General features: G+C 37.1%; 1 protein-coding gene across 1 annotated transcript in view; it reads right to left on the bottom strand.

Moving 5' to 3' along the window:
• Positions 1 to 26,276, bottom strand: part of LOC150079266 (paired box protein Pax-7-like) — a 168,451-nt gene extending 142,175 nt beyond the window's left edge. The window contains exons 1-3 of the mRNA XM_090382436.1: positions 26,187 to 26,276; positions 17,292 to 17,432; positions 436 to 589 (exon numbers count right to left, since the gene is read on the bottom strand). Coding sequence (XP_090238562.1) covers positions 436 to 589; positions 17,292 to 17,432; positions 26,187 to 26,276 — 385 coding nt within the window. The remainder of the gene's footprint in view (positions 1 to 435; positions 590 to 17,291; positions 17,433 to 26,186) is intronic.
• Positions 26,277 to 26,550: the final 274 nt, after the last annotated feature.

Here is a 26,550-nt window from a genome sequence, read left to right on the forward strand (position 1 = left end):
GTTGCACGGTTTTTTATTCCGGAAACTTGGGTTTTTCATCAGCAAGTAAACAGACAATTCGACTGAAGAATACATGCAATTACAGACATTTACTGACTCCTCATAGCCTTTAGTTGCTTCGGAGCTTAATACATACCGGAGTGAGTTCTCTGTGAGGGTATATGAGTTTACTACTTATTCCTTGTTTGGAGAGGCCACATGCAATCCACAAATTGAACAACCCTGATGTAAGACGATGATATATAAAAAAATAAATAAAATTTTGTTTACACTCTTAGATTACAAGTCTACAAATTATGGACTACAAGAATATTTCTGTATTTTGTGATATTACACGATTACAATGATGCGGAAATAGTATGCGTGCTAATTTGGTGAGAAACATGTAGTTACGAACCTACTTTTCTTAGTTATGGATATCACTAAACCACTCACCTCCTAAAATGCCGTCAATGCTGTGATCAGCCTTCTTTCCGCTGTCGCTTCCTTCGCTTCCCGAGTCTCCTGATCTTGAATTTCTTCTACCTCCTCGGAGAACTCTGCTAATAGAACTCACGCTTGGTGCAGAATTCTTGTCACAGATTCCTTCCTGAAACGTACACAAGAGATTAATAAGGCTCTCAGAAACAAAACAAATGCAAGGGTATGCAAAGTATTCTTGTAAAAAGTAAATTAAAACAGATTATTCCAATAAAACAATTGACATATTATTACAGAAGTATATCCTATTCTTGAATAGAATTCGCCTATTTGGATCTCTGAAACAAGATTTGTATCACACAATATAAGGTCATAAATTCATTTGTTTTATTTACTTATTTTATCAGATTAATACAGTCGCCCCTATACAATCACTTGGGGCTGGAGAATTTCGATTTTGGTTAAATTACATTATTAACATAGGATTTTATTTCAGTTTTACTGTTATCTGATAGTATTACCATAACACCGTACCATAACTCACCCATGACTCTGCATTTTTCAATTAATTTACAGGTTTTAGATTTCTATTATTTTAGAGAGTTTACATGAAAGTCCATAAAACACCTTGGCTATATTAGTGTTTCTACACTTTTGGTCACATTGTAGAAACGGTATTTTTTCTAATAAGCCCTTCACATAGATTTTTTTATAATTGTACTGTACTTATATTTTATAGTGTTATTGTTACATGTATCTTAAATTCCTTGTAATTTAGACTAATTTCTGAACTCGCTGGCAAGGATTCTGGACACCATCATTCGCAACCGATTAATGGAATATTTTCAGCACTTCATCTGCGACAGCCAACATGGCTTTACCAGGGGCCACTCAACTACCACTAATCTTCTCACTATCTGGCAGCAGGTTCTAGACGCTGTCGATCTGGGTGGACAGGTTGATGTGATCTACACTGACCTAATTAAGGCTTTTGACAGTGTCCCTCACTATCATCTTGTTAAAAAACTAAGTCAGTATGGATCCTCTACTTTCGTGGTTGATGAGTTACACCCTGAGAGGACAGAAATTTGGAAAACCTACCTAGTAACGGATAGGTCCACCTTTCGCCCGTATAAAGGCAGTCACACGACGAGGCACTGAGTCCACTAGTTCACGAAAGCGTACAAGTGTACCACACGTATTCCCATCAATGCTTGCTGCACTGATGCCCATAATTCCGTCGCATTCCTGGATGGAGGATCCAAAGCTCGAACGGACCTTTCCATAGCACCCCAAAGATACTGCACAGGGTTCATGTCCGGTGAACGGGGAGGCCATTCCATGGTGGTAAAATCTGAGGAATGCTCTTCGAACATTGTTCTAGTCACGGCTGTGTGGGAAGCACATTGTCCAGCTAGAAGAGTCCATTGCCCTGTGGGTGCACGATGATCATGCAACAAGTAGGCCCCCTTTCGCCTGGATAAGGGCAGTCACACGGCGAGGCAGAGTCTACTAGTTCACAAAAGTGTTCCACAGGTATTTCCAGTCTGTACTAAATAATATTGTAATAGGTGCATTGTGGCCTTAGTAGCCCTTGCACCAATAAATCAAACCAACAACAATAGGTATTTCCATCCATGTTTGCTTACCGCTGTCCATAATTCCGTCGCATTCCTGGGTGAAGCAAGGCGGCAATCACGCATATACTGGAATGTAGCCCCAGGTACATGTGGCAATTCGTACCTCAGCATGTAGTTAATACCATCCTAGCCTATGGATGTCCTAAGAATTAGAAACAAGCCAATTACGATATGCAACATTCTTCTCTTGAACAGCCTTAGCACATTTATTGGAAAACCAAGGTTTAGATAAAGGACGAGATTTTTAATTGGGGTGTGGGATAAAGGATTCCATTCCTACAAGAAAAATTTCACTGACACGATCTGAGCAAACGTTGACATCAGAAGTTTTGAAACAGTAGTCTGACCAAGGAAAAGAAGAAAAGAAATCTCGCAGGTCATCCCATTTTGAATTCTAGTAATCCCAAACAACACGAGGTTGGGAATAGCCATGAGTTAAAGGTTCCATTGGAGAAGAGACAATCACCAAGTTGTGATCTGAGGTGTCTAAAGGACTACTCACTTCGACCGTGTACTTAGAAGGGTTGTTTGTGAGAAAAAGATCAAGTGTATAGGTTGTATGGTTATGATTGTCCGGTATTATTGTGGGTAAATGAACAATCTGTGCAAGATCATTAGTAATTGCAAAAGCCTCAGCATCTCGAACAGCTGGGTCGGTGGGACTAGAAAACAGAAGCCAGCTGAAGTTGTGTGCTTTAAAATCACCAAGGAAATTTACCTCACTGTAGGGAAAGTTGGACTGGAGAAAGTCAAGTTGCAAAGACAGGAAGTCGAAGAGCTCGAAGTGATTAGTGGAGTTGGGAGAACGGTAGAGACAACAGATGAATTTGACAATGAGGTAGAGAGATTTCCAAATTACCAAGTTTCTGACAAGGGAATATCGGAACGGACATATGCACAAGTACTACCTTTGAGGCGAAAGGAATCATACAGTGAATAATTTGGGCAACTGAGATGAGCAGTAGTTGAATCAACCGCTAACTGAGGTTCTGCCAGATAAAGTACATGGGGTTTGGCAGACTGCAAGTGGAAATGGGCATCGTTGAGATTAGAATTGAGACCACGTATATTTGTGAAATGAACTAGGAAGTGTTTGGGAGGTTTAGATCTTTTCGCAGATAAGCTTACTCTATTAGTTTGACAATTCATGGTGTATTCAACAGTAAGAAAAAGTGGGGGGGGGGGACATGCTGTATGAGGTAATGAAATTTTTTGATATGGCGTACACATGGTAAGAATATACTGAGATCCTTGACATAACGTGGCCTCGACAATGCTCCCCGCTTAAACACTACTCGGACTACCTCCAGTAGAAGTAGCAAGATTCGGAGCTGTAAAATTTGAATACTATAAAATTTGAAAAAATGAAAAATTAAAAAATCACTATTACGAGTACAAAAATATCCCGTATAAGTTTTGCACAGGACCTCCACAAATTTTGGGATTGGCCCTGTGTGGACTCGGACCCTTGATGAGTTGTGCGACGAATCAAAAATGCTGATGATGCCTGCCTTAACATTTTGCATAATGTCATGCTCCTACGATGTGGCCATGCTGCGTGCCATATCGCCAGTGCTTTTCGAGATTGTTTTATGGAAATCAATGTACACAAGTTGATATGTCAGGCGCAGAATTAGTAGAAAAATGTACTCACAGGAGAGTGTGTGTCATGGCAGCCAAAGGGGGACTGAAACTTTATTGAACCGAATGGCAGTGACGTCAATGTGAAACTGACTCGTGTCTGGATACGTTTTGGAGGGTAGTAATATTTTATTTTATTTTTTAACATATAATATACACAACAAGCATGCGTCCAGTTAAAGTGTATAACAGAGCAGAAAAAAGATAACAGAACAAAGATTGTACAGAACAAATATAAATAGTAGAATAACACACTTTGTACAATGAAAGTTCATTCAAACGGGAAAAGTCCAATTCACGTAAATAAAAAGGGTATTCATGACGCCAAGTTCAGTGCCATGAAGAAAATAGCAGAGAGCAGGTTGCTGCAGAAGACATCATCACATACACACGAATTAATGAGGACATCATTAACCCAGAACTCATCCGTCAGCCAGTCAACCTACTTTCGGGTGAGAGAAACGCATAGGATGATAGGTTTCATTTCCTTTTCTTTTATTAATTATTCGTTGTTTTTTTTTTATCATTGTTTTATTCCGTTTTTCAATTCCTACTATTAGTTCACATTCTCCCTATATATATTTATATATCTCGTTCAAATTTTCAATCGTTAATAAAATACTTTTTATTCATCCACTCAAGTTCAAATACATTTTTTTAAACTTGTAGTGGATGACACTTGATGTTAATACAGTTTTTTGAAATATTAATTCATTAATTAAATTAAATTAATTAATTTTAGTTTTATATGGGAGAAAAAAAAATTAGGAATAAAATTGAAATCAACAGGCAGTAGCTCAATCGGTAAAATGCAAGGATTTCAGTATTTTTCACGTGAAGGTGAAGAATGCGAGTTCAATTCTTGCGAAAATTGATAAATTTTTGAAGTCGAAAGTTCGTTGTTGACCTAAGTAGGAATTGACTTTAAAAAATTTATTTTTATATTACTTGTTTTTTTTTTTTTTTTTTTGACTGGTGCAGCATAAGTCATAGGCTTCCTTGCACCATGCGGCCATTACTAATACTAAAATGGTTCTATGAAACTCTTTCTTGTTCACAGCCAATATCCAGATAAAACTTGTTCATGAGTGCCAATGTTCTTTTGAAGGAGTTCATGGATATCTCTAACCTAGAGTTACCGATGTGAAATGTAGTCTTCTGTCTAGTAGCCACCTCTGGAGCGTGAAGATCAATATGGCATAGAAGATACGGCAGGTAGGTTGAACCAGCGAAGGTATGGTACAACGGTTTTAGATCAAGAACATTTCGCAGAATTTCCAAAGATGAAAGCTTAAAGTAGGAACAGAGATTCCGGTAGAAGATTCTGTGGTAAAACATGGGATTACGTCTGGAAAGATAGTGGATAAATTTCATCTGAAATATATAGGCTATATACACTGACCTACCTAATACTTCGTAGGTCCTCCTTTTGCCCTCAGTACAGCAGCTATCCGACGTGGCATTGATTCAACAAGATGTCGGAAGCGTTCGGGAGGTATGGCCAATAAGTTGAGCGTAATTCGTCCAGCAATGCAGGTATGGAGGTGATTGGTGTATTCAGACGTCTGATATGACTTTCCATAGTGTCCCACAAGTGCTCTATGGGATTGATATCGGTGAAGTTCGGAGGCCAATCGATATGCTGCAAGTCAGAACTCTGTTCCTCAAACCATTCCTGCACAACAAGTGCCCGATGGCTCGGCGCATTGTCATCTTGGAAGACACCATCACCATTCGGGAAAAAGTGTAACATACAGGATGTACACAGTCAGCAAGCAGTTGACGATAGCGGAGACCAGTTATACGTTGTTTCACATGCACCAGGGGTCCAAGTTCCTGCCAGTGAAACATGCCCCACACCATACAACCGCCTCCACCGACCTGCACTTTTGATACCATGCATGATGGTGAACAGCCTCATGTTGTTGACGCCAAATCTGTACACGGCCATCCACGGTGTGGAGTAAATAACGTGCATCCGACCAGCACACCTTCTTCCAGTCTTCTAACGTCCAACTTACATGCTCTTTGCACCAGGCGAGTCTTTTACGCCGATGAATCTTGGCTAGGAGAGGATATCATAGGGGTCGTCTGCTGGTATAGCCCATACGTGCGAGCGTGCGACGCATGGTCATGCCAGATATTGTTCCGGGTTGGCACAAGTTGTATTGGGTAGTCAACTCTTCAACAGTGCTGCGCCTGTTCGCCTATGCGAGTCGTTGGACACAGCGCTCACCTCTAACATCAACCTTTCGCTGACATTTGCAGTTTTGACGTCGGGTCGTTGTTTCACCATGTTGACGCCAGTCCTGGTACACTTTAACTACGGCGGCCTCTCGAATGCCCCATCATTTCAGCCGTTTGGGAAATCGAGGCACCAGCTCGTCGAGCACCCACAATCTGTCCTTTATCAAAGTTCGATAAATCTTTCCTTTTACCCATCACGCTCGGAATTTTACTACCTACTGAACCACCTTATTATTATTATTATCATCTGTTTATTAACCTTAGGTTCACCCCCTGAGCAGCCAGTGGGCTAGGAGGGTGTACAAATATATATATTTTAAATACAGCGTACAATTTTATACAAATTTTTGATATTTAAAATAATGACATTGTTTAGAAAATTATATTCACTTAATAGCAGTAACTTGAAAATAAAATTGACATTAAATTAATATTGTAATTACAAATACAGGTTGCCCTACATATTTTTTCTGTCGTCACAATTTGCTTAGCTTTATATTTTTGCATTAAATTATTTACATTTCTCATACAAATCGATGCTACGTAGGTTGACTAACTCCGCACTCTCGTACCTCACGTGGTCAACGGGTCGCAATCAATTTTCATAGGGGTTGTCATAATTCAGTGATCACTCAGTGTATTTCCTATATATATATATATAGGCTATATATAGAAAAAATACTTTATATAGGCTATATAGTATATATGAGGCTTAGAGGGGAACAGGTATTTAGAAGATTTAGGAGAAGTCCGGCTGGCCTGCCTCCCTAAAACCCATTCATGCACAACTTCTCGATGGTAAGCCCTGTTACGTCACTTTGGTGGCAACGAACGTGTAGAGTGGCTATCTTCAAGACGTCTGGAAGACGTCAGCGTGAAGAGATAAAGACTAAACCCTCCAGCACATAACACGACGAAAAAAATGGCCTTCAGTCCCCAGCGGCTTTTACTCCCCCTCTTACGGCAGCGAGAGGAACAGAGTGGAAGCAGAGGATGCTAAGAATCTCTGGGTACGACCAGGCTGCCGTCGTGCACAGAAACTGAACTTGGCCTGTTACAACGTAAGATCGCTCATCGGTAAAGATAGGATATTAAAACTGGAAAAGGAATCAGTAAACGTGAATTGGAATATCATCGGCTTGGCTGAAACAAGAAGAAGAAATGAATCACTTATAAGTTCATCAAATTGAAATTTGTTTACACCAATGGAAAGAGTGAAAAGAGCGAAAGTAGAATTGGCTGTCTGGTCCATAAAGACATAAAAAACAACATTTTGGAATTTAAAAGTACATCACCAAGGGATTCAAGACTACTACTCAGGATTTCTAAGAGGTATATTTTAACTAAAGGTTATAATGATATATGCACCATCATCGAGTAATGATGATGAAGAAATGCACACCGAAATTGAGAAACTTCTAGATGAACAGAAAACTGACTACATCGTTATTATGGTGGTTTGGTTTGGTTTTGGGTTTACTGGCGCAACAGCATTATGGGGGACTTCAATGCTAAGGTTGGAAGGAGACAAAACAACACAGAAAGGAAAACTATAGGAAATTTTGGAATTGATGAAAGAGATGAAAGATTTTGTGGAATTTGCAGAATCTCGAGGAATGTCAGTAATGAACACTTTTTTTCAAGAAAAGGGTGAAGAGAATGTGGACATGGAAGGGCCCAAATGGATTAACAACTAATGAAATCGACTTCATCCTCACTAACAGAAGATATATTGTGAACGATGTTACTGTTCTGAAAAGGTAAATGTTGGAAGTGATCACAGAACGGTAAGATGTACACTTCATATAGATACAAAAAAAGAAAGGAAAATAGTTGCCTCGAATAAATAATACAAAGGTTTTTTAGATAAGAGAAGATGAGAAAAAACAGTATGTACTGGAATTTAAGAACAAGTTTGGGCTTTTGAAGACCTTTCAGGACCAAGATATCGCCGAAGAATACAACAATTTTCCAAAAGTGATAAAGTCGAGAAACCTATGGGCAAAAAGGAAATCCAAAAAAGAAAAAAATTAGTCAAGAAACACTTGTCATGATGAAGACAAGATCAAGATAAACACTGACAAGGACAAAATTGAGTATAATTAGTTATGCAAAACCATTAGAAAGAGACTCAGAGAAAATATAAGAAGATTTAATACAAGAAAAGTAGAACAAGCATTAACGGAAAACAAATGACTTAAATCAGCAGTCATGAGCAGTAATATGGAAAGACAAATGATACTGAAATTGAAGAATAGTGATGACATACTTATAAATAGCAGACAAGGTATAATTCAAATAGCAGAAGAGTATAAAGAATTATATAAGCAGCGAGGAAATGATGCAAGCAGTGGGGAAGATGGACCACAAATTAGCAACACATACGACATACCCGATATCCTTCCTGATGAGGTAGAGTATGCATTGAAGAAAATGAAGAATCAGAAAGCCCCGGGTGAAGACGAAGATACTGTAGAGTTGTTAAAATTGGCAGGAAGAGACATGACACAGAAACTGTCAAGACTCTTCACAAAATACATTAGGCGTATTTTGTGAAGTCTCTCAATGGAATAAATCAGAAATTGGAAATTATAGACCAATTGGCTTGTTGTCCCTCATCTATAAGTTGTTCACAAGGGTCATTACTAACAGATTAGAAAGAATACTTGACGAAAATCAACCGAAAGAGCAAGCTGTCTTTAGGACGCATTCTCAATTATGGATCACCTTCACGTAATATCACAGCTAATGGAGAAAGCAAATGAATATAAAACACCATTATGCCTGGCATTTGTGGATTATTAAAAGGCATTTGACTCCATACAGCATAAGTCAATGTTTCGGGCACTGGAAAGACAACGAAAGCCATACATTATGACTTTAAAGAAAATATATGAGGACGCTACTTCCTTTATTAGACTAGACAAAGGCAGTAGCAAATTTAAAATTAAGAAAGGAATTCGACAAGGAGGCACGGTATCTCAAAAGACGTTTACTGCTACCTATAAGAAAGCTTTCAGAAGATTTGACTGGCCGCAGAAAGTAGTCAATGTGAATGGGGAGCACCTAAACCATTTACAATTTGCAGATGACATTGTGATCATAAGCCACGATCGTAAAGAATTAGAGGAAAATCTTAATCAGTTATGCAGAGTTAGTAAGGATTTCGGACTAAAGATGAATATGGCTAAAACAAAAGTAATGATGAACAAGTATGCCACAGAAAGGGATATAATAATTGAAGGAGCAGTAATTGAAAAGGTGGAGTCATATATTTATCTGGGACAAGCCATTAGCTGTAATAATGATAAATGGCTGGAAGTCAAGAAAAGAATAAATTTCGGACGGATTGCATTCAAGAAATATAGTCACATACTGAGGAGCAATATGCCAATTTGTCTGAAACGTAAAATAATGAACCAATGTATACTCACCACCATGACTTATGGAAGTGAAACTTGAGCACTCACCAAAAGAATGGAAGAGGAGTTGAAAACTACACAGCGAAGAATGGAACGAATTATATTAGGAATCAAACTGTTGAACAAGAGGAGAAACACATGGATTAGGCAGCAAACACAAGTAAAGGACATTATTATCAAAACTAAAGAACTGACATGGACTTGGGCAGGACACATAGCTCGAAGACATGATGACAGACAGATAGACTACGAAAATATCAGAATGGTGCCCAAGAGGAGCTAAAAGAAAACCTGGAAGACAAAAACGGAGATGGATAGATGAAATTCAAGAGTTCGTGGGTAGTACTCTAAATTGATGGCCACTGCACAAAACAGAAGGAACTGAAAAGTTGCTCGAGAGGTCTTCATCTTGCAGTGGATTGAAAATGGGTGATGATGATGAAAAGCCGAAGATATTTAATTCATCTGATCAAATCTTTCTTGTAAGCTAACGATAGCTACATTGATCATTATATTAAAAAATTCCGTTCCAAACCTTTTGGTTGGATCAATAGAGCGCTCAAATCTTTCTTGTAAGCTAACGATAGCTACATTGATCATTATATTAAAAAAAAATCTCATATAGTGTGAATCAGAGCTGTAATACTCAATACGTTCTACGTTGATATTAATATTTGTAAAATCGAAAACTTACATTAGAGTAAAATATAAATAATTAAAAACCAATTTAACACAATTCAAATCAATTTAACACAATTATAAATCAATTTAACGCAATTAAAAATTAAAAGGAATCTAACGAAAATATTCAAAACGATTTTCCTTCCTTCTAGTGGTAATACTAGATAAACCTGATTATACTAATGTTATATTCAGTTGTTTCAGATACCTCCACTTATCTTGAAGTAGACCCGGCACTGTTTACCAATTTGGTCAATCAATACAATAAAACGTTAACCGCGTATCGAAAAAACGACTACATTACTATGGTTCAGTTAAAGGAATTGAAGGCCAGAACATACAATATTCCTGCACTTTTCTGTCAGGTAAAATTACACAAGACTGGATTTCCTATTCGACCTATTGTTTCCTACAGGAACTCGGCATTTTCATCCTTAGCCACACATGTATATAACATTATAAAACCCTTTAAACAGGTAATACAATTTGGGATTAAGAACTATGATGCATTATTTAATAACCTTAAGGACTGTAGACTTAATAATAATTTATTCTCACTAGATGTCACCTCGTTATATACAAATGTAAACATTGAATACACATTAGATATTATTTGGGATATGTTAAATAAAAACTCGATACCGATTAATTATACGAAGCTATTAAAGAAATTTTTCACTTAATTAAACTGTTAGTTGAGGCCAACTATATCACCTTTCGAGACAAGGTGTACAAACAATTTTTTAGATTACCAATGGGTTTGAGCCTGAGCGGCTTAATATCAGAGATCTATCTCTCAACGATTGAGCATATACATTTGACACCTTTTCGACTCCGTATCACATACTATGGGAGGTATTTAGACGATGTTCTAGTTATTACTGATAGTAGTACTATCCAAGACATTTTACATTCGTTTAATAATATTCATTCTAGACTCAAATTTACATTGGAAAGGGAGGATACGGATACAAAGTCATTAAACTTTCTAAATTTCACGCTTACTCGGGACTCGAATAAAATCCAATTTGGCATCTATCGAAAACCTACAAACACCGGTATGCTTCTACATTATAATAGCTATCACCCGTTCACCTACAAAAGATCGATTATCTTTAATCAATTTCTAAATGCCTATAAATATTCAACGACGGAATCTGCTTTGGGCTCAGAAATACAAATATTAACTAGCAGGTTCTTAAACAGGGGTTATCCCCTTGCCACAATAAACCGAATTAGGGTACAGGCTAAGGATAGGATACAAAATACTACACCAAGCAACAATAGTAATATCGAAAAATACTTTATTTCTGTCCCATATGTTGAACAGTGGCACAACAGCTTAGTAGATTCTTTAAAGATACCCAATTTAAAATTGTAGCCAGGCCAATACGGAGGTTACACACTATACTGAACAATCGCTCGGTTCTTTCAGCGTTCGCAACACAAATTAATGATCTGGTATACAACGTTTCTTGCGGTGATTGCGACTCGTCTTACCAAGGTTCGATGCGATTTTCTCTGAATATTCGTGTAAATCAACATGAAGCCTCAGTTCGTGCTTCTCGTTCAGCAGCGTCAGAATTAGCCTTTCATGCCATTAACGAAAAACATACTTTTTTATTTAACGAGGCCAAAATACTTAATGTTCAACGTAATTATACGCGATTATTAATTGCAGAAACCGTAGAAATTAAATTACACGAGAATTCTGTTAATGTTCGGCGGCCATATTTGCTCTCCGATGCGTGGACCTTTACGCGCATGCGCGAAGACAAATAATCACTATTTAAGTTTCAGGTTCAACCCGATTCGGTAATTTTCATTCCTGTGATCACGACATACGGTCGAAAAGTGTTGTCAGCTTCAGGAAGGAAAATCGTTTTGAATATTTTCGTCAGATTCTTTTACATTTTTAATTGCGTTAAATTGATTTTTAATTGTGTTAAATTGATTTGAATTGTGTTAAATTGATTTTTAATTATTTATTTTTTACTCTAATGTAAGTTTTCGATTTTTTCGTTTTAATTTCTGGAGAGTATAATACGCTGAGGTAAACTCCTCTTATTATTTTAGAAATATTAAAAAATTCTGTTCCAAACCTTTTGGTTGGATCAATAGAGCGCTCGTTCGTCTGATGAAGTTTCATAGGTAAACTCGCGCTTCTGGTGACACAGACAGTACTTCCAACTCAGCTGTAATGCATAGCTTTATGCATACACAAAATTGAAATTCTGATGTTCTAAATTCGTTTAGTTGACTAAGAGCACCTTCTATCAATGTAATTGCAGTGTTCATATCAATTGTACTACTTTGTATGGCTTTACTTACTTTATTTATAATACTCAATATTTCATACCAAACAACTAGGCGATATGAAGTCACATTCAGAGCAAAGCAAACAGTTTTAAATGTGAATATGCATTATTGTGGGTTTTTGTTGTATTAAAACTAAGTTTAAATATTAAAAATAGGCAAAAATTTATTTATTTTAACATTTGATTATAAAATAAAAAAATTTACTGTAATATAAATAACAAATATTGAATTTTTTTGTATAATTAAAGTATTATATTAAGAAACAACCATTTTTTTTTATATTTAAAAAATTAAAATATCATCGGAATTCGAGCCCTATATTTCCGGGTACCCGGGCGATCTTCCGATTCGACTGTACATAAGTACGGCACTGGCGGTGTATTATAATAAAATCTGCATTAAGAACCATTGTCTACTTTTTTTTTTTTTTTAAATTCAATTGCTTCTGCTCTTTCTTACAATATGATACAAAAGTTACAATATGATATTTTACTCCAATGCATAGCAGAATGTAAACAAAGCAGTTAGCATATACAGTACTCCCTTGTATAGAAAGTCACAAAACCAAAACATACAGCCATAGATGACAAAAAAATATAAGACATAGCACGGCAAATTCATCTGCCGTGCTGTATTAGTATTAGTATTAGTATTAGTATTAGTAACGGCCGTATGGTGCAAGAAAGCCTATGGCTTATGCTGCACCAGCCAAAAAAAAAAAAAAAAATCCGAACAAAACAATGATAAAAAAAAAATTAAATAAATAAATAATAATAATTAATAAATAAATAAAAATAATAAAATGAAATTAAAAATTAAATAAAAAGGAAATTAATCCTATCATCCTATGCGCTTCCCTTACCCGAAAGTACTATCCAGATGACCTTTGAATTTCCCCAAACTGTCGGCCATGAAGGCAACTTATTCCAGTAATTTATAACTCGCTGGCTAAAATAAAACTTCCTGCAGTCCAATCTAAACATGTCCCCGCGTAACTTGAATTTATGTCCCCTAGTTCTAGCATCATTTATAATCTTGAAAATTTTGTCCTCATTCATTTTACTGATGCCTCTCAGAGCCTTAAACACCTCAATCAAATCTCCTCTAAGGTGTCTAGTTTCCAAACTCTGCAACCCAAATATTCGAAGTCTTTCTTCATAAGGACGCCCTTTTGCCGATCTCACCAGGCGAGTTACCCTTCTTTGCACCCTTTCAAGAAGCTCGATGTCTTTCTTTAGGTGCGGTCTTCATACTTGAACACAGTATTCCAAGTGTGGTCTAACATAGGCCTTATATATTGGGATTATCACGTCCCTATCTCTACTTGCAAAAGTTCGATAGATCATCGATAGGACACCATGGGCCTTCCTTGCAACCTGTTTACAATGCTCAGAGAATTTCATGTCTGACCGTATCGTAACACCCAAGTTCCTTTCCTCCAGTACTGGGTTTAGTTGAACTCCACCAAGTGAATAAGTTATTTTGGGATTACTGTTTCCCAGGTGTAATACCTTACACTTTGTTGGATTAAAGCACAGCTGCCATTTTTCTGACCATTCTTGAAGTCTATCTAGGTCTCTCTGAAGAAGCTCAGCTTGACAGTGATCATTAACTACTCTACCAATTTTAACATCATCTGCAAATTTAGACATCACGCCCTCTATCCCTTCATCAATGTCGTTTATGAAAATTAAAAACAACAGTGGTCCTAATACTGATCCTTGGGGAACCCCACTTCTTACATCAACCCAATCTGAGGAATAGCCATTTATCACAACCCTCTGCCTCCTGCCCTGAAGCCATCCTTCTATCCATCTAAGGATTTTCCCAGTGATTCCAACCTGTTCCAGCTTATAAAGCAACCGCTCATGTGGGACTGAGTCAAAAGCTTTGCTGAAATCTAAATAAACAATGTCGAAATTATTCCCTAAATCCAGCTCGTGAGTGACCCTTTCGAAATAGCGAACCAGATTTGTTAAACATGATTTTCCCTTTACAAAACCATGCTGAGTATCCTTGAGAATTTCAATTCGATCCAAATGATCCTGAATTCCACCCTTGATCAATGCCTCCATGATTTTCCCTACTACTGAAGTCAGACTGACAGGTCGATAATTTCCCACTTCACTTTTAGAGCCACCCTTATGTATGGGATATACATTTGCACTTTTCCAATCCAAGGGAATCTCCCCAGAGTCTAGTGATGCTCGCATAACCAGCCTCAGTGGTTCAATGCACTCGCTTGCCGCCTCTCTCAAGATTATAGGGTATATTCCATCAACTCCAGGAGCCTTACTAGTCTGTAGGCTTGAAAGTTTTTTCATTAAATAATCTTGCGAAATTTCAATATCATTAATTACATATTTTTTAACTTCGCTCCCACAATTTCCCATTCCCACAAAAGGCTTTTCATTTGTAAATATCGATGCAAAATAACTGTTGAGTTCATCTGCAACGGCAGCTGGTGTATCTATTACTATCCCCTTTCCCTTACGTAAAGGTCCGATCTGGTTTGTCCTGCTCTTCTTGGCATTTATATATGTGAAGAATTCTTTATCCCCCCTCTTTGCTCTGTTTGCTAGTGATTTCTCATAAACTGCCTTTGCCTGTCGAACCTTTTCTGTGGCTCTATTACACATCACCTTGTGTCTTATGTCTATTAATTGCGTGTGTTCTATGGTCGATTTGTCTGTTTGCTGGACTAAAAACCCCAGTTTCTGTGGGGGGGAACCTTACTATTTACGCCTGAGACCGACTAACTCAGCCACGGAGTGAAAAAAGTCCATTAAAGTTCCTCGCGTCATTGACGGGATTCGAACCCGGGCCTTTTCCACCCGGTGTGGGTAGGACGGTGACGATACCACTGTGCTACCACGCAGATAGCCATAGATAACAATGTGGACTCGCTCTTATTGATGCTATCAATACTTATAAATAAATATATATATATCAGTGGATGACCCGCCTCCTGGTGGGGACAGAGGTGCAAATGGGACGGCAGGGGTACGCTGAAGGAGGAGGTGTGCCCCTTCGAACGCGTTGATCACTTATTTACGATTGATCAGGGTAGAGCCTAGGGCGAAACACCTTCCTCTCTTCGTATTTAATTTAATTCAAAGCTATTATTTTGGTCATTTTGTTTGTATTTACGATTCGGAGTTGCCACAAGATAGCCAATTATTAGTACTAGCTATTGATTTTTTTTATAATTAATTACCATACATCTATGGTAGGTGAAGATTTAAGACTATTTAAGACTCTTGCTAAATGACTATCAGAATTTTAAAAGGCAGTATCACTGGATAAAGTTCATCAATTTTGTGGAATTAATTAAACTGAAAAGTTTTAATTGGATTTTGAATAAATGGGCAATTTATTGTTACTGTTTTGAATTTTATTGTGTTATAAACTTCCTTAGTGGGTCGTGCAAACTGCTAGTCTGAATAATGCTTTTTATTGGATAGGATAGGGTAGATGGCACTGGGGATGAGATTATGGAACAAAGGAGGCGGTGGCTGAAAAAGTTTGGGAAGCACTACCGTAAACAATACCTCAATATGGAAGCGTGTTTCCCCCCCCTTACAAATTTACCATCCTAAAAGTAAACTCTAAAAACATGACTCCGACGAATTTCATGAACTGTTTTCGTCTAAGAAAAGGATGAATAAATTCTTGGATTTTAAAAGATAAGCAACAATTTATATTTGTGTAAAAATATAAGCGATAAATATCGGTATTAATTTACGTATTATCGTTAAGATTGTGTCTTTAACTTCAAGCTTAGGCGTATAAGTGAACCTTAAAATTTTAGACAATTTTTTTGTGCTCAAAGATCCACTTATACGGGGAATATAAGGTAAGCAGAAGTGGACAAACAGAAAATTTTTAATCAATGTGAAAGGACGGTTGTCGTTCAACCGTTCTGCCATTGTCCCATCTATCGGTAGCCTGTGTGCTACAGTGCAGCTGGGTGCAATCCTCAGCAGAGTAGAGCATTACTACAACGGAAGACTACGGAACAGTGATATGTTATTACGTTCGAAGAAAGCCCGGGGACACCAATTTCAAGTGCGCTCACGATTTTAAAAGGAGGGCTAAAGTCTGCATCATTTTTCGGTCATCCGTCAATATCAGCAGAAAGGCTGAATAATGTAATAGTAATACTGTCAGTAATACAGTAATAATGTCAACTTTAGTCACATTTTCCAAGTGTTACACTAAATATCTTGTCCTGTTCTTCTAATTTTCTCTTTTGGATGTTTCAAAAATCCAAATCTGATATTCTGGTAGTATGATCTGATGACGGCCGTCGGCTGTAAGGACGTTGTTCCACAACATAACAAAGGATGTAACAAGCACTATTTCATGGAAAACATTGGCAAACCCACGGATATCAGGAAGAAGGGGGCTAAAATCCCCCAAGAACATTTTATTTTATATAATTGTACAGGCATGTTAACGCTGGTAAAAGTTATCTGCGTGGAAAGTATGAGCCCCCCCCACACACACACTCTCCCAAATAAACTTTCTGGGTTCAGTACTGCTGAGAAGTAAGAGTATTCAACCAGATCTGCCTGTGCCATGGGGGATTGGGGATATATAACTTTCTTTTTGATATACAGATTTTTATGTGAACTGGTAATTAAGGAGGGAGGGCTATCAGAAGGTATCCCTTGCATACTTCCAACGATTCAAATAGCGGAGAAAATGTATGTAATTGTAGGGAGTTTCAAGAAAGAAAGAACATAATCTGATGACGAGTGGATGGTGTGTACAAACTGCAGCCATTTAGAGAATTCGATGAGTAACCAATAAACAATAGCTAAATTAAGACACTTAATTAAAATTAAATATCATTAAGAAGTCATAAATGATTAAATATAATTAAAGACAACCATTAAATTTAAAATGTCTTACATACCTTAATAAGCCTATCTCTTATTTCCCAGCTGAAAATTCCAGGCTGATCTCTTTTGTATTCTTCTATTTTCCTTTCCACTTCAGGAGTTGCAACACGTGGTTTACTTCCACCGATCACACCAGGCCTGATGCTGCCCGTTTCCTGTGGATTAAGAACTTAGTTGATAACGCCTCCTGAATATTTTGAACATCCGGACACTAACTTTAGCTGACAGAAAAATCTGTCAGTGTGAAATTGCCTAGCAATAATTCTAACAGAGCGATTTTTCTTATAATGTTAAATTTAATTTTCAACTTTTAATATTTCCTACAAATATTTCTACAACATAAAAGTTTTGTATCTTTGCATCATCTTCCAATATAAATACACACACACGCACGCACAAAAAAAAAAAAAACCTAAAAGAAAGAAAAATTTGAAATTGAGCAAATGGGAAAATTTTATTAAACATAAAATTGTTTTCGAATTTGATTCCATTTATTCAGGAATTGTATTTCGAACGTAACTACTAATGAAATATGTTCCTTACAGCTATTTTTTGAAGTATTACACGTAACTATCGCATATACTGTTAAACTTACATTTTTTTTCCGATATCGAATTTCAAATATCTAGGATTTTTTAAAAATTTTTATCGACTTAAGAGTGTCGTTAGAATAGAACAGAATAAAAAAAATTAAATGTTAATATTTGAGATTTAAAAAAGTGTAAAAACCAGTATTAGAGATTATATAATAATTTGAAGAGCAACTATGATTATAAAGTTGATTGATTTGTTTGTTTATTTATTATTTATTTGCGAATCATAAGAACAGGAACAAACTCCAACACTAAACCTAACAATGCGGATACCGAGAAATGACGCAAGAGCAGAGGGTAACCACAATTTTTGTGGTTACCCTCTGCTCTTGGCCGTAGGTTACCCACCTACGACCAAATATCAGAAAATTAGCTTCGGATTTTCATTAATATTTAATAGATTATCATACAATAACTAAATGAATTTAATTATTTTATTATTAAAATTATTAAAATTTATTATTATTTTTTTTTAAATCACAACCCCACGTGTTTCCCTCCTGATCCAAGATGACCTTTGAATTTCCCCAAGTCGTCGGCCTCAACTACCCATGGAGGCAACTTATTCCAATGATTTACAACTCGCTCGATAAAGCTAATCTTCCTATAATCGACTCTATACCCTAACTCCCTTAGTTTTAATTTATGCCTCCTGGTTCAAGCATCATTAATTAAAAATCTCGCATTTATTCATTTTACTATCAGATCTAAGGTATCTTGTTAGCAAGCTTTCTAGCAGATAGGCAGAGAGGACATTGTGAAGACCTGAGCAATCCAGTGACGAGATGTATCCGCAATATGTGAGATGGTGCAGAAGTGAAATGGGCATAGTTAAGTCTAGAGCAAAAGCATCAAGCTATGAAAACTATCTATTCACCGATGAGACTCATGGTCCCATGGTCTCTCCTCGAATCCTGTGAAGTAAAAGTAGTGATCATACTATTAACAAAATGGATCATCACAGTAACAGTACACGTAGCCTCCAAAATTATTAGTCACCTCTTACTCAAGGGCATGGCGCATCCAATCTCAACAAATATACACTTTTAATTGAAGCCACAACTCTGTGAAGGAATTTCCTTCTCAAGAGCCTGTGCCATTTTTAACCGGCAGAAACAGTTAGCAATCAAGAACTGTTTCGATCGCATATTTGCAGTTGGAAAGATACCATATTCAAAAGTAGTTTCCAGATTCCCAGCTCACTAGGGTTGAACGGATTTTGTAATACGATAAGAGAGCATCATAGGATTACAAATTGTCCTCGATCGCCTGCAGTTCGCACTACCCATTGACGTCAATATCGACATCTAAACAACAACTCGTAGAAACACTGAACTTAGCTCCAGCATCTACAACAGTTGGTGCAGATGGAATATTTCAGTTTCTGCTGAGACGCCTTGGATCATACATAATTTAACCCCTGCTAAATATCTTCAATTCTGCGCTCTCTCAACTCACTTTCCCTCCTCGATGAAACATCACCTGGTGAGATTATTTTCAAAGGTCCGAATATCAATACTGGATAAGCACTTTAGACTGATATCCAGCTAGTTGTGCCTTGTGGAATTACTCAAGAGAATTTTCCTCTTTTCGCCAAGCAGATTCTTTCAGTTGCACCTCCCCAAATTCATTTCTTATTACCAAACAATTCAGCAGTTACCAATCTCCTGCCCACCCTCAGAAACCTGTCCACATTTGAGCGAAAAGAACTCGCTATCACTTACACTGACTTCAAAACAGCTTTTGATGGCGTTCAAGTGCCTACTCTCCTTCGTCTGCTCGACAATCCCTTATACATAGACGAAGACATACTGAATTTCCTTTCACCATTCCTTTACAGCCAATTGCACTTCGTGCCGAGGAAAAAGTGTTTGCCAAAAAGATATCTACAGGAGTCCACAATGATGTGGGGTCTACTACCCTCCTCATTACTGCTACCATTTCCTCATTTGTAGCCCAAAGATTAGATATAATAACATTTGCTAATGACTTGAAAATTTTTATACCCATCAAAACAAAGGTAAACCTTGTTGAGATCACAAATGATGCCAACAATGCACTTTTCTCGTTATCCATTTCCTTCATACCTTGGAAAGACTGGAGGTAAGAGCAATGGGATGATAATTGGATGGAAGGGATTTGTCACCCTTTCTATTAAAGGCCAAACAGTTTGGCCTTTATATCAACCCCACAAAGTCAGCATGTATGCTCTACTCCCTGAAGAACAGTCTAGCTCCTATCTCACTCGCCTTGTGGTAGCACAGGTGGTTATAATCACAGTCCTCCCCACACCGGATGAAAAAGGCCCGGGTTCGAATCTCGTCAATGAAGCATGGAACATTTTTCATCCGTGACTGAATTAAGTCAGTCTCAGTGAGTATAACAAGGTTTTTTATCCCGTAAACTCAGGTTTCTCGTCCAGAAAAACAAGAAAACCGACCAGAGAACAATGTAATTATGGGTATAATACATATGGGTGGATGAAGGTTTTCTCGGGAAATCCTAATATGATAGGTATTTTTTTTTTTTTTTTTTTTTTTTGCCATTTCACTCATACGTGGAGAAGCCGGTATGTATTCTAGCTACATGCACTCCTGCACTGCATACCCCTTACTGCTTTACGCTGCAGAAATCTGAGTAATCGCACTGAAGACCATCAAACAGATTTTTACAGCAGCATTCTGGCTCAAGTGGGAAAGCCACAAACACAAGGTTCCGCCAAAAATTCCATACTACAGCGAAGGCCCTGATCCCAAGCATTCCTAGGCTCTCACTTATAGATGAAAGTAGACTTCTCGTCACAAAAATCTCGTCAAAGATTTTTATCGGAATCATCACACCTTCATCGATCTGGAATCTAGATGGATGGAGGATTCTGCCTCCTCAGCTTAAAGCAAAAAAAAAAAAAAACTGAAGAGAGCAAATAGGCTCTATGCAGTTTTCCGTTCGTCTGCACCTATCGGATCACTTCATCCCTCAGAAGATGACTGAACGAGTACGAACAAAAAATCGGTACGGACAAAAATTTTTTCTACCAAAGCTCATCATCAAAGAAACCAGTGGGTAACGATGCAGCAACTAGATCAGAAAACCTTCGTCTTGAGCAAAATCAATTTAGGAAGCAATACGGATAAGGAATAATGGCAGAATAGGATATGCGAATAATGAGTAGCAATTACATCACTAAAGACAATTAACATTGGTGCATTTCATCATTTAAAGCTCCCTGAAAGAGGAAATATATATATATATATATATATATATATATATATATATATATATATATATATATAATAATGGCAGCAAAATTATAGCAAAAAATAAATAAATGAAATGAGTAAGAGCTGCACATAATCACAAGGACGAATAGTCACTTATCACACATAAACAGAGACTCTCCATAAAAATATACAGCACTTCTCTATTTATTTATTGATGTTATAGGTTATTTTGCTTGAACACACACAGCTACAGACCCGAACACGCAAGTGCAGAAGGCAACAGAAAATCACCGCAGTGGTCCGCATAAAATTCCCAGGATTAAGGACCTGCCTTCAAGCAGAATACTCATCATCAATGGTTTCGCCAATTTAAAAGGGTCAAGTTCACATTCTGTTGGACAGACAACTTGTGTAGTCGAGACCTTCTACACAAGTTGACTATCCAACATGTTTAACAAAGTTTCGAGACACTAATATTTCCATAACGTTTTTTTTTTTATTTTTCACTATGTCATTTCACATTCTGTTAACACTGGATAGTACCGTGCATAGGTTTAAAATCGAAAAGACAGAAGAAGATACTTGTTTACATTAGATTTGAATTTCTGTAGATTGTAATTTTCAGGAAATACATATGAAGGAAGTTTGTTCTAGAAAGTTAAAGTTGAAGGGATAAGCGAGGAACAAGAAACGTTGGTTGTGTGAATTTGAAGTCGAACAATAAAAGGATGCTGACTGGTTGCGGCACATCTTCGGACTGGTTTGGAAGAGGAAGAGAGAGAGAGAGAGAGAGAGAGAGAGAAAGGGAGAATTGGCACGTGTTCGGACTGGTTTGGAAGAGGGAGAGAGAGAGAGAAAAGGGAGAATTATGGAAATCAAGTCAGAAGAGCAGCACCCATGGAAGTACCTATAGAAAAAGCATGTAACAGAAACAAAGTCTATGAGCCAGAAAGTAAAGTGAAGAGACTTTGTAAAAGATGTATAATTAATTAACCTGACTACCCTGATTAACCTGAATAGAATCTAGAAGCCTGAGAGAGGTTATGGGGCACCGCCCCAGATGTGGAAATAATATTCAGTGATAGTGCGGAAACAGTGAATAGCTGCCTTGGTAGAAAAGTAACACCGAGAGCGAAAGAGAAACCCCAGTTTTTTAGTTGCAGAGGAAGCAATATTTGTAATGTGCTTATGCCAATAGAGAGATTATAAGTCAGGGTAATCCCTAATAAAGATATGTAATCCTATCTAGAGATCTGAGTGTCATCGAAGATAAGCATGAGAGCAGTAGATTCCTTTTGCGTAATATATGACAGGACTGAGTTTTAGAAGGATTAAAATTAACTAAGTTATCCTTGCCCCATTGGAGATCAACATTTAAGGAACTGGTGGTGGATATTCGAGCTGATGAAGCTGTTTATGCAGGGCAAGGTTTCTCAAACTGGAAGGTGGATTGCAATGTGCTATCATCCGCAAAACTATGGATAAGATTTCCAGTCAGTGGAAGAATATCACCAATATACTAAAGGAAAATAACTGGAGAAATTCATAAGATGGAAGCTTGTTTAGAAGACCTTCATGCCAAACACGATTTAAAGTGTTATGATTATCAAGGGCAACTGCTTCAGTTTCAACAAACGCTTCCACCGAATTTCTCCATAGATCGGTAACGTAAGTTATCACCAGTGGGTCGACACTGACAGAATCCATACTGGCGATCATCGATCAGATGGAAAGTTCCGAGATATTTTAGGAACTGGCGGTTAACGGATTCCTCCAATACCTTGGAAAGACTGGAGGTAAGAGCAATGGGATGATAATTGGATGGAAGGGATTTGTCACCCTTTCTATTAAAACTGGTAGGATATGAGCTAGTTGGGTGTGGTAGGGTTTTATGCGCATTAGCAACTTACTTCATATTGAGCCGTATATAATATGTCTGTACATTGCGTGTGTTTTGTGGTCGATTTGCTATTTGCTAGAAGAAAAACCCTCGAGGGTTCAGGGAGAAAAACCATGTTATACTCGCCTGACACCTACTAACTCAGCTACGTTGTGAAAAAACCTATAACAATTCCTCGCTTTATTGACCGGATTCGAATTCAGGTCTTTTCCATCCGGTTTAGGGAGGACGGTGATTATACAAACTGTGCTACCCACGAGGGCAAAATAAGAGCAAATTTTCAAGCAGAAAGCAAAAAGGAGACAAAGAACAGGAGCAAGCTCAGAACCACGTTTTGAGAACAAGTGGAGAAATACCATCAGGATCTGGTGCTTTCTGAGCATCAAGACTGTTCAAAATTCTTCTGACAATCCTTTGTATGGAAGACTACAGGTGGCACTGAGTGGAGTATGCTGGAAATGGTAGGAGGTGGTTTACAAGAAAGGCAATACAAGGGTTATAATAAATGTAGGATGCTAATAAGCCAGCTTTATCTTTAGCTGAGGGGACAATAGAACAACAGATAGATCGAAAAGAGGAGATTCCAAATTACTAATCCTTTGACAGGGAATATCAGAGCGGAAATGTGCATAAGTATCGCCTTTGACGCGAAAGGAATCATACAACAAATAATTAGGACAAATGACCTGAGTAGTGGTTGAGGCATTCTAAATTCGGTTTCTGTTAGAAAAAAAGTGGGGCTTGGCAAACTGTAAGTGGAAATGGACAAGTTTGGAAGAAACTCCATCCTGAGATTGTTCCGGAATTTTAGGGCCTTTCAAGACTAAGTAGTAAAAGTTGGTGGATCTGTGATCGAGTAGGCATATTGACTGAACTTCAAAATTTCTCCTAGAGAGACGCAACTGAGTTGTTGGATTCTCATGCTCAGAACTCAGAAATGAAGATCCTTCGAAATGTAAGAATAAAGAGTAATTGAAGAAAAGGTTACGTCGAAACTACCCTTCATTTTTTTATTGCATTCAAAGACTTTTATTGCGTCAAAGACTTTTTGAAGGCTTTTGGCCTCCAAAAGTCTTTGACGGTACTGAGTTGGCGCTGAAAATTTTCGAGAAAGTTGTTCCTAATTTTGAACGCGTTTCGAAAATTAAAACGTCTATGCTTGATACAAGAATTTTCTACAGAAAGAAGGCGTCTCCCATTCAAACCACACTGGATCAGCCAGTTACTCCATTCTTACAAAATTACGAAAGTCCAGATGAACCAGATGCAACCCTGTTGTCCTTCCTTTCTGCTTTTAGCCAATAACTTCCTCCTCCCAAAGTGATAATGTGCTTAAGGATTTAAATTATTTTCTGTGCGCTATCTTCACATTCAATGTTTGTTTTTAGTTAATAAATGTTTGTAATATATTAATGTGTTTTATTCCCATTTCCCTCTATCTATTTTTGTATTCAATTAGGGCACGAAACGCCATTTATTATATTGTGAATATGGAAAATAAAGGTTCGACTTACTGCAGCTCTTCTTGAAATCAATTAGATCGTGAGTGTGTGTATCCTATATGCTAGTGCTCCAGCTACAAGATGACCAGATGTAGATCGAACAACGAGTGGTCCTATGCTTTAAAATCTCTGAACAAATCCAACACGATTTGCGAGGAACTTGATTCTGTTGTTGCGTACCTTGTTTAAAAAGAAAACGCTAAAGCATCCAGATTGCTGAAGTAGAACCGTTTTTAATTATCAGCCCCTTTCGCAAAGACAAAGAAATCTACTAAACTAATGGAAAGAAAAAAGATGATTTATCCCAGGCTTTTACAATTAGTCCAAAACAGATTTTGATTACGTTCAACTTCAGTTTCAAGTGAGAAAATTTCTCGAAAGAGGTACAGACCATCACTTAATGCAAAGTGATGCAAAGCAGGTTGACACATCACCCGTGGACGCCTAACGTGCTGCGAGAGTTTGGAGACCCTTCTGCTACAAAATTTTATATTTTAACTTTTTTTTAGCCGGCGCTCAAATACTAATTCGAATATTAAAAAATGCTTAAAACGTTTTTATTTTTTTATTTTATTTTATAATACTTTCATTCTTTTTCTTCTTTAGTTTCTTATTCTATTGTATTTTCGGTCTATGCATTGCATTTTTATATCATTGTAATTTAATGTGTATTTTTATTACAATGGTTGTTTTATTCTTCTATGCGTTAATTAGGATGCATGAAGAAATAAAATGCAAAACATTAGTAGTTTCCTGTACTGTATGAATAACGAAAAATAAACAAATAAAATGAATGTGAAATCAAATTCGTAAGACCACAAAGCAATCGTGTTTCCTATTTCTAATCTAAATGCAATTCTTAAAAGAAATTAAATGCATGAAATACGTTACGGATGATCATAGAGAAGAGGGTGACATAATGAAAAATTTTGCACTATTCCCATTTGTAATAATATAAAATTTTAATACTATTACAATTACATTTAATTAATTGTAATGATATTAAAAGTATTATGAAGATATGTTCAGATGTTTTATTTGAGAATACAAAACTGGATTCCACAACGCCGGTCACTTTTCTTCTGTAATGACTTGAATAAATGAAATCAGTCAAATGACAAGTTGCGCATATCACTAGTATAGAATTATTACACAAGCGAAGTGTCAGTGACACAATGCATTTTAAATGCGCAAGACTGACATCATACGATGTCGAATGTACCTTTCCCAAGGCAAATCGCTGTTTACAGATAATCTGCAAAAATCTAATATGAAAAATTTTAAGATTACTTTTCTTGTTCATTGAAGTATTGCTTCATTTACCAATTTGAATACCTGGAACAGGTAATACCAAATTCCATCTACCGTACTTCAGTAATAATTCAGTTATCTTAAAATTCTCAAATTCATGGCGTTTCTAGTAATTTTACCCCATGATACGTTAAAATATTACATATAAAATTAATACTAGCAAGTGTTAATAAATAGTAGCAGGGATTAACACCCTAGGTCTTATGGCCGTGAAGGGAAAACGTCAATTTATGGCATGTGTATATCCTTAAATTGGAGTAAAGATTCTCTTTCTCTCTTCTCTATCTCTCTCTCCCGAGATTTTAAATCCCGTTAATCTCAAATAAACAAAGTTATCCCAGCAGAGGTGTGTTAGTCTTTTCTATTCATTTGTATCTCATACCTGATACCTATTGAGGATCTTTGACACACATCCATGTGACACCCTCAACTGCCGACTGATGACACAAGGTCGTACTCCCGCTGCTGCCATTTCGACAATCTTGAGACGGATATGATTTGGTAAAGGACGGCCATTAATAAACACTCCTCCTAATTGATTCACCCGACCCTGGCCTGAGAATAGAAAATATACCTTTAGTCAGTTTTGTATTTATTTATTTAATCAAACATCACACAAAAGAAAGAGTAGTTAACAATATTTAAATCTATTCAGTTATACAGTTATTTATTCTGTTATATATATAAATATATGAATGTTAAAATGATAAAAATGGCCAAAGCTTATCGAGATACTCGCTTTACTA

This window comes from Mastigoproctus giganteus, chromosome 10 (genome assembly GCF_048544385.1).
Source record: "Mastigoproctus giganteus isolate SK-2022 chromosome 10, ASM4854438v1, whole genome shotgun sequence".
In the NCBI taxonomy this organism is placed as follows: domain Eukaryota; kingdom Metazoa; phylum Arthropoda; class Arachnida; order Uropygi; family Thelyphonidae; genus Mastigoproctus; species Mastigoproctus giganteus.